The following is a 9,748-nucleotide window of genomic DNA, read 5'->3' on the forward strand; positions in this document are numbered from 1 at the left end:
GGGGAAAAGGCTTTTCAGCCAATTTCCCGTTTCCTCATCAGTGCAGCACACCATTGCCACACCTTCTCTTTCCCAGACACCGTTGAAGGTGGGTGCTTTCACCCCGTCAGGTAACGCCAGAATGGCCCCCTTCAGGAGTTTCTTCACCTCCGTTACCACTTCAGTGCCCAGTTTCTGATCAGGATATGACTCCGGCCTAACTGCAAACTTGAATGAGCTCGCAGTGTTCTGAGCATATGTGCCCTGATCCTGCGTTCTCATTCTCTTTTCTTTCGGTCTGACTGAGGGGCTTGGCGTAGTACGCTCTGATGGAAGGCGTTTTATTGCCTTCCTCGTAGCCCCCTCCCCCCNCGTAGTGTTCTGAGCATATGTGCCCTGATCCTGCGTTCTCATTCTCTTTTCTTTCGGTCTGACTGAGGGGCTTGGCGTAGTACGCTCTGATGGAAGGCGTTTTATTGCCTTCCTCATAGCCCCCTCCCCCCTCCCCTCATCGACCTTCGCTGCTGCATCCGCCAAGGTCGCAATCGCCCCCGAGGTTTGATGCAGCTTCGCTCTCTTGCGACGTCTTCTCTTGGCTCCACTCAGTCTGACCCGATTCACATCGGTACCAGACTGGTCAGCCTTGTCAGACTTCGTGTGTTCGCCATCGCTGGCCCCACCCGAAGTTGCTTTTTCAATATTCAGATTTTTTAGATTGGTTTCCATTTTAGTCCCACGAGTACCGCGGTTAAGCGTTTTCACCTGGTGCATTGCCGCGATTGCCCAGGGCTTGGCTTGTCTCGGGGGGGTTACACCCAAGACTACTCTCAGAGGTCTCCCAGGTTTCTGAGAGGCATCGTTAGCGACACAGCTCCCCCTGTGCCACGCCTCCTTAGGCACGGTATGGCCGAGGCCATGGCTTATGCCCCTCACACACATGGATTGAGTGGACTCCTCTTAGCGACCGCGGGCAGCGGTAGTCCTTAAGACCTCCACCGCCCGCGACCGAGCCCCCTCACTACGACAAAGTGGGAACCCAGTAGAGGGGGTTTCGATAGTAAAAGTGAACAAAAAATCGATATATATATTTTCATTACTTGAAAAAGTGGTGTGACCCCCCCTTAATTAAGGTCATTAGACCCTCATGATTACTTCGTTCGTCCCTCCCGTTTGACCCTTAACACCGTTTGATCCCTACAACTACTCTCTTCTCGTTGGAAAATGACCGGGGCCATGGTATCTTATAAGAAGCCCACAGAACATAAACATTTGGGAGGCGATGAAAGTGCCGGGAGTGGGGGTAGGCCTCGGGCACTCGGAGCGCGAGGTATCTTATAGAGAGGTATCTTATACGAAGCCTCTACTGTAGTAAATTGTGTCATCAGGCGATAAAAGTATTAGCTGACTCATGTGATCATAAAAGTGATACAAAGTTACGTTTGTCAGATAATACTTTTATTGCCATTTGACATAGAATATTTTATGTCATTGAACCCGAAAACTGCGCTCTAACCTAGCGAAGCGAGTTTAGAATAGCGGTTTCTGGGGCCGAGTGATATAAAAGAATTTACATCGTACGTCCCACAATGTATTTCCTGACGAATGTGATTATACTTTATATATACTTTGTGGGCCTAATTATGAAATATACTATTTCATCACTGAGTCCCGCCAACTGGCGCCCATCGTCCTATTTTGCGGCCGATAAGGAGAAACTAATTTAGTCTATTAGACTTTGAAGCGGAAATAAAATTTCTGCCGAAACAAAAAATACTAAGGTGTCCAAAAAATTGCCCTGATTAATACATCCAAACATGCATTCTCGAAAATATCCGTAAATATAGTTAATTAATTAAAAACAATTGAAAATCCACCTCTCAATGCCTCAAACAATGCCAGTTTCACTTCAATTCAACGAATCGAGAAAAAAAATCATGATTTGTAGAGGAAACAATAATCTACAAGATTGATGCCGAAAGCTATGCCCCACACTTCCTATTTTTTATACAAATCATTGTTAAAGTTTTTCCCATCATTAATCACCCCAGACCGTCAGCTAACTGATTTACTCCGCCCCATTAATGCGCAGGTCGCCTAAATCTAGATGCACACTGCACAGTAAATTCAAACGAGCCCTCAGTTTATGCGGTCAAAACATGATCTATTTAGCAATCAATTGTCATTGAAAATTAAATTGAACAATCTGAAAATGTTTCTTGCAGTATAGCATGTGGAATTAATGAAAATTCTCCATGCTCATAAGCAATGGAAGGCTGAGAAAGCAATTGAATCGTGAATTACATTAGAGGAATCATGTAATTTGTTCAATAATGAAAGCAATTCCATCGTTCTTTTGTATCAGTACTACAGTAGGACTCCTATAATTTCGACCCGATGGGGGAACGAATCCAGAGAAGTCGAAAATAGTCAGCCGAACTCTCATTGGCCAAGCGCGCGGAGTGGGGAGGTCAGAGAGAGAACGCTTTATGTTGCTCTCTGTCTTCGGCCGCCGGGCAACAGTGAGTACATAAGTCCAAAGTACATTTTTCCCAATGGTTGAGGTTAGAGAAACACTCGGGAGGATAGGGCTATGCGCCCGAGAGATGATGTTGATGTTTCTCATCCTTCCATTTTCTCCATTAATTCACTCAAAATGAACTGACAATCGTCACTCTCTTCCATGAACCGACAAAGATTCTGGAAAGCTGCTTCCCAACCTTCGATTTTCGGCCTCCCCAGACTGGTACTTCTTGGAACATACTTGAAACTCTCATAGTACGCTGTATGATAACGCCCCTGGACTCACAACAAACATGTCGACTCGATTCTCCTTCGAACAATCTGGGACTACTCATCATTGCGAAGATTGGCCCACATTTCGATGTTCTCTTGCAAATGTTTTGTCATTACAAGCCGTCCAGGTTTGTTTTTCGGGATTCACGGTGTTGCATACAAGAAACAATGCACCTTGAGGTCAAATTGTTGCTGCTCATCCACTGTCGATGACGTTGAAGGTGTCACTGTCGTTGAGTTCTTTCCTTTTCTACCCAGAGCATAATTGAATCTACATAACTCATGAACTTTGATTTCGGTGAAATTTTCGATGTTTTTCCACTTGTCATCTTGATATTGTTTGCTTTTATTAATCAAAGCATTGATGTCTTTTTGTTTAACCGTGGTGATTTTCGCAAGATCATCACCCAACTCTCCTTCAGAAACGAAGCATATAAACGGTTAAGAAATGTCGAAATTTTACTGATAGTCAAACCACGAGCGAACGATCTATTCAAAATATTCACTGAGGAAAGATACGGGAACTGAATATACACTACGTGGTAATAGTAAATCCCTCACGAACAGGCTGTAAGGCCCCAGTCCAGCTCTGTAGCTAGCGCAGCTGCTTTTCCAGATCATAGGAGAGAGGACCAGGTATACAATCGTTCGTCGCAAGGAATCGCAGCAACAGGACACATACTTTTGACTCTCCAAACTTTGGATACAATCAATGCTAACTCCGTGCTATTCAAACGACGCAAACGTTTTGGCTGTGAAAAATGTACTGACTGAATTCGCAAGTCTCCAGGGATTAAACAGTATTCAGCAATTATGACAGGGAATATTGAGTCTGTTGAGATCGGGTAGGACGCCCTTCCTGTTCCTCTGTCCAGTAAATGGCGTTGCATACTGCACCAGTCATGAATGGAGCGATAGAGGGTGTCATGGGTCTGAGGGGGAGGGACGACTGATCCCTACTCGGCAGAAGCCATGTGGCCGTTACTTTGTGCGTTATTAGTATTTTCCTTCTTTTTCACTCTACCGATTTCATTGGTAATAAGCTTCCGAATGGGAGCAATTCCGATTTCAAAAATGAAAAATCAGTGCTGCTCACTTACTTCTAGGTCGGAGTGCGATTGGTAAAGTGGAATTGACCCTTTTTAGGTCACACCAATAAATTTTCGGACTAATGACTGACACACACATACATACACCCATATTGATGATATTTACAAATTATGGAACCAAAGTCTAATCATTTTGCAATCATGAGGGAAACGGGTGGCTCAAAATGAAACAAAATAAATCATGAACAACTTCAAACTTATTACGATCCCAAATGGAAATGAGAGTAGAGTATCCCCAGTTCGTACCAAAAGTTCAAGAAAACACCCCACAAAAGTGAGTAATTATTAATTGTCAAGGGTAAAAAATCTCCGTCCCAGCTATGACATTCCATCAAATATCACATAATAGAAAATATAAAAAATCATAAATTTATATTATATGACTGTTGAAGTCTTACGGAGACAAAAATCATTGATAACATGACGATGTGTGATTTAAAAAGAAAAAGATTTTTGGATGAATCGCTCTACGCCAGTATGTACTGAATCGATTGACACAAAATTTTATAGACAAGTGTGGGTTAATAATACGAATCAGTAGTCAAAATCTCAGATGTTTATTTCCAGTTTTACGTGTATTATGGACACCACATGAACTTTTGGATGAAAAAAAAACAGAAAAACGTTGATATCTCTGAATCTTTGTATGGGCGGGTTGCATATTTTGATTGATCTTGATAGAAGGTACCATGACGAATATTTTGAAAAAAAAAGTGAATCGACCTAGTAGTTTAGAAATTATTGAGTATAACAGTTTTTCATAAAAAGATGAATGTCTCCTAAACTACTCATCCGATTCTACCCATCTACAAAATTTCAACTTCCTATCTTGATTTTTCATACAGTTATCGCGCGTACACCGATTTTCCCATCAAAATGAAAAATGCCAATTAATTAGCAAACCATCGCTAGATAGGTAGCAATATTATAAATTGATTCGATAGATATTATCACAAGGAATATTTTGACGTAAAAGAAATTCAATTCGGTCACGTACTTTTTGAGATATTGAGGAAAACAGATTTTTTAGAAATTGCTGTATCTCGAAAACTACTGCACCGATTGAGCTGAAACTGCGCCTCAAAATGCTCCAAAGTAATACCAATTAAATAACAAAATTTCAGATTTCTAGCTTGATCTTTAGTCCTTTTTTTGGTGTAATTTCTAAAAAATTTCGGAAAAGTGACCACACACTTTCGGACATAAATACACACATTTTCTAAAAACATCATATCTTCACGTTTCATAAAATTCTACATCATTTCCAGGCAAAATTGGAAGATCGCAAAAATCATCGGTCACAATGCTTCCATTCGGAAGCAAAAAAACTAGAGATAATATTAAGTTGTTACATTAGTTAAAACATGAAAAACTTTATGAAAAAAATTACTTCTGCTTCATAAGATTCCTGTTCTCAGTCTATGACAGTCAGAATCAAATGTTATGAGAAAAATTACTCCTTCTATTGAATAAACCAATTGATATGAAGCAGTCATTTTTTGGTGTGTATACATTGCAACTTTATCTAATACACTGTTAGAAATCTTTCGAAATTTCCCGGAAAATATGGTAGTAATTCTAATGAGAGTGACATTGAATCCGATTTAGGAGAAAAATGGTCATGACTTTCCAAGTTAGGTAGAATTAGGTAGAATTCAAGGAAATTCATGAATTTTTGGTGACAGTGAGGCGCAAATTTCACAACTTGATTGAATTTTCAATGGAACATGAACATTCAGAAACAAAATGACATAAATTTTCAATTTTTCCCTGAATTTTTCAAATTTTCACAAAAAAATTGAACAGAAAAATTGAAAATTTTATTGATTTTCAGATCATTCAAACAGAAAAACAATGGAATATTTGATTTTTCAATGACAAGATTTGATGAAAATTCAGTGGAAATTAAACAAGACAAAAATTTCCAGGATTTGACACGGTAAATTCAGACGAAAATTTTTAAGAGTGCAACTGGTCTGATTCATTAAAAATTCTCCGAATATTGTCAGCAGGGCCTATTATATTCACTTAGAGTCCTACACAATTATTCACATCTTTGGAATTGAATTCAGGAGCTTACTTGGATTTCCATTTGTCGATTGATATTAATAGTCAATTAATTTATAGAGAAGGCATTTTTAAACCTTATAGACTACTGAAAATATGAAGATTTTTAGATTGTTCAATTGAATTTTCAGTGAAAATTGATTGCTAAATGGATCAATTTACTGCGCAGCGCGCGTGTGGATTTAGACGACATGTGTATTAATGAGACGGAGAAACTCCGTCAGCTAACGGTCTGGGGTGATTGGCGACGGAGAAAACTTAAACAATTATTTGCATAAAAAATCGAAAGCATAGCTTTCCGCATCAATCTTGGAGATTATTGTTTTCTCTACAAATTGGTATTTTTTTTTGATTCGTTAAGTTAACCCATTTTACGACCGAGCGATTTCCTACGTTTTGCCATCTCATAATAATGTGCGTGAGTTGCCGTACTTAAATTTCAATGTTTCCCGACAATTGGTTGCCGAGATCTTCGAACATGCTAAATTTATTTATAACAGACAAATTATTCAACAAATCGAAATTTAACTTCTGCCATTCAATAGCAGGATCATTGAAGTATTTTCAGTAGCAATCTCAAAATTGTTGGGGAAAATTTTGTCGATAAACGAGATGATTTAATATGATTGACTCGGTTGGATGTAAAATTTCCATCTAGAACTTTTGTTCATAGAAAAAAATATTATAAATGCATTGAAAAAAAATAAAATAAAATAGTTCACTGCCGAAACAATTCCATTGACTTTCCAAATATCTTTTCCAAATGTCAATAGGTCTCTTAGAATTCGAGAAAATTATTTTTTACTGTCGACGGAAAGGGTCGAACCATGCATTGAACTCGGCCGATAGGACAAGTTTATGGGTCGATGCATGGTATCGACGCCGTACGTGAGGGGTTAATATAACGAAAGTTTTTTAAACATGAACCCATTTCAGGTCCCCCTCAGTTCTTTCCAAAAATCTTTGTACTTGCCTTTCAAAGCCTCTCATTGCAAACTATGTCCCAGAATCTACTTGACTGAAGTCAGGCTCGACCAAAATCAAATTGCAATGCCGGTTCGCACATTTCTCACTGAAACTTCATTGAAACCGTCGATTCCGATGGGATTTTTTATTTGAGGAACTTTCAATTTGAATTCCTCGTTCTTAATTTAAGGGAAAAGTCTCCATCTGGGTTAGTTATCATGCAGAAACTGATATCAAAGTAGAATTAAACCACTTGGGTTTCCCACTTCACTTATAATTCCAGCTTCAAACATTACCTTGTTGTAATAACACGGATATCTACTCTGTGCCGTCTGATTATCCCCATCTCTCCCATGAGTATGCAGAAAATCTCTACACTCGCCTCTCAAAGTATTCACGCAACCCTCGAGATTGATGTAGAGCCTCGAGGTATTATAGATGGTGAGTGATCGTTGAGAGGGTAAATACACGTCAGTCTTGTCCACCGGGTTTCCCAAGTTATTCTCGTATAGCTTCAGAAAAGTTGTGAAATTGATGTAGGGCTGAAGTATGGATGTTTCCTCCACTAAGCTACCATTCACGCAGTCTTCGGTTCTGTGAAATGGATAGAAAGAAAACATAAAGTGTTATTTATCAAAATATTTTGTGAGAGCGATCGATCTTTATTAATGTCAATATTGTTTTTAGAGCGAACACGGCAAAGGGTGGTTGAATTCTTCCGGACCGTTGACAAGTATTTTCTTTGATGTGAAATAAACTGAGCGACAAGTGATTGTTGAAGTGGTTGTTCTGTTATCAATTTGCACTGAAGAAAATTTTTGTTTATATTTATCGATAGAAAATCTATGGAGTTCTAGACAAATATTGAAATTTTCGGATTTTTACTGGAACTAACCGAGAGCAATAGAAAAATATTCAACAGGTTTGCGTATGTACCTCGACTACATGCCCATAGTAGAGGATTTCCCAATACCCTTGACCCAAATTTCAGGAGATGAAAGAGGATAAACTTCTGAGGCTGAAGTTCCTCTTCGACTTTTGGCTTCGGGCGATAGTTAATGAATTATTAACCAATAATGGTGACCCATGACATTGTGGCTCGCACCGTTGCCGGGGTGGAATTACTACGGCATAAGCACTGGTAGACTTAGACGACCAGATTTTATCAGCATTTTGGTTAAATGCATCATTACAATCAAAACTACTTTCACAGCAAGTTAATTTCATTTTTTTTTATTAAGCATTTTTAAACCTTAAAAGTTTAATTTGCATACAATAAACAATATACATGGTTTTCGTACATAAGACTTAGATTACATTGACTTTATATTTTAATCGAACATTTGTCCAGGAATTCATTAATAATGACGAGCGAGTTTTTATCTAATCTGGCCAAAAACTCCCCGGCACAATATGGTGGAAAAAAGTTTTTCTCGCATAATTTTTTGACCATTATTTCTCTAGCATTAGTGTACTTCGGACATTCCCATAAGATATGATTTATATTTTCTTCTTCGTATCCACACTGGCATATTGGGGAATCAGTGATCCCAATTCGCGCCAGTGATTCTGCTAGGCTGTGATGATTAGCCCTGGCTCTATTGACCTAGGAAATAATTTTCCGAGGTAACTTTTTACCTTTGAACAATAACTTCGGGATTGATTTCGGTGATTCCGGGAAGAAACTAAATTATGACTTAGTCGATTGCGATATTATTCCGTGACTGACTTTAGATGATTTAATAGATTAAAAATCAGTGATTTCAGAGGCAATGAAATAATTGAAATCACGATGAATCACGTTCGTTGGATTCTCATACAAAATATTCATTAATTTTAAATGACTTCGGTATGATTTCAAGACATCAGCGTGTTTTCGGAAATGATTTCAGAGGATTGAAATCTGGGATTTCGATGATTTTAATAATTTTAAAAATCATTTCGGATTGATTTCATCACAGAGTGGCGCCATGATTTCGGGAGTGAGTAGCCCCTCGACTATATGAACAACTCCATGGACAGAATGGAATTAATATGACTGTGACTACGCCCACCTCCAAATCTTACCCCCTGTCATTAGGACAGCACTCAACTGACGCATACTGAAGTATACTTATAGTTCAATGAGTTTGACCGAAATGATTGCTGCGATAAGATTCAATCTTCATACTTGATTCCTGGACAAATTAAATCACGTTCCCGACCCTCGAATCTCAAATTTCTCAAATATTTGTGGGCCATATTGTGGTCCGAAAAAAATTCCTGAAATATATAGGGGAGACCGGGGCAAAACGGAGTGGTCGGGGCATAGTGGGGTACATAAAAAAGGCTAAAATTTAGAAATTCAAGGAGTTGATGAGGGGCCGATCAGGGTTCAATAAAAAGTCAAAGCAAGCAGGGGGCAGCGAGCATATGGCAGTGAACATTTCACTCATTAATTTTTTTTTACACTTTTTTTGCCATCAATAAATTGATAGTGGGCTTCCGAATGGTTTTTAGTGTAATAAAGTTTGATTTTGCTACGAAATTAAAGGAAACCTATGCCACCATAAAATCCGTGCGTAAAACAAGCACTTTATGGGCACTAAACGGTTTCGAAAAGTGAACTTTCCAGGCAGGTATCACAAAAAATTTTTTTCTTAATTGAAATCGTTTGGGTAGTTTTCGAGATATTTTCAAACAAGTTGTGACATTAGTTGTGGTATTTTTAAAATATCAGGCAATGTGAAAGGTGGCATGTTGAGACAACAAGTGATAATCGATGGAAACTCTTTAATCTCTCGAATATTCAAGATACTAGGGAGCTGCGCCCCCCCCCCCCCCCCCCCCCCCCC

General features: G+C 38.9%; 1 protein-coding gene across 1 annotated transcript in view; it reads right to left on the reverse strand.

Annotated features, from left to right (window-relative positions):
- The window catches only part of LOC107042490, a 58,468-nt gene that overhangs the window by 17,917 nt on the left and 30,803 nt on the right, over positions 1–9,748 (reverse strand). Inside the window, exon 4 of the mRNA XM_015263548.1 lies at positions 7,211–7,508. Within this exon, the coding sequence (XP_015119034.1) occupies positions 7,211–7,508 (298 nt within the window). The remainder of the gene's footprint in view (positions 1–7,210; positions 7,509–9,748) is intronic.

Source organism: Diachasma alloeum, unplaced genomic scaffold, assembly GCF_001412515.2.
Source record: "Diachasma alloeum isolate Michigan unplaced genomic scaffold, Dall2.0 Dall_scaffold_00480, whole genome shotgun sequence".
Classification (NCBI taxonomy): domain Eukaryota; kingdom Metazoa; phylum Arthropoda; class Insecta; order Hymenoptera; family Braconidae; genus Diachasma; species Diachasma alloeum.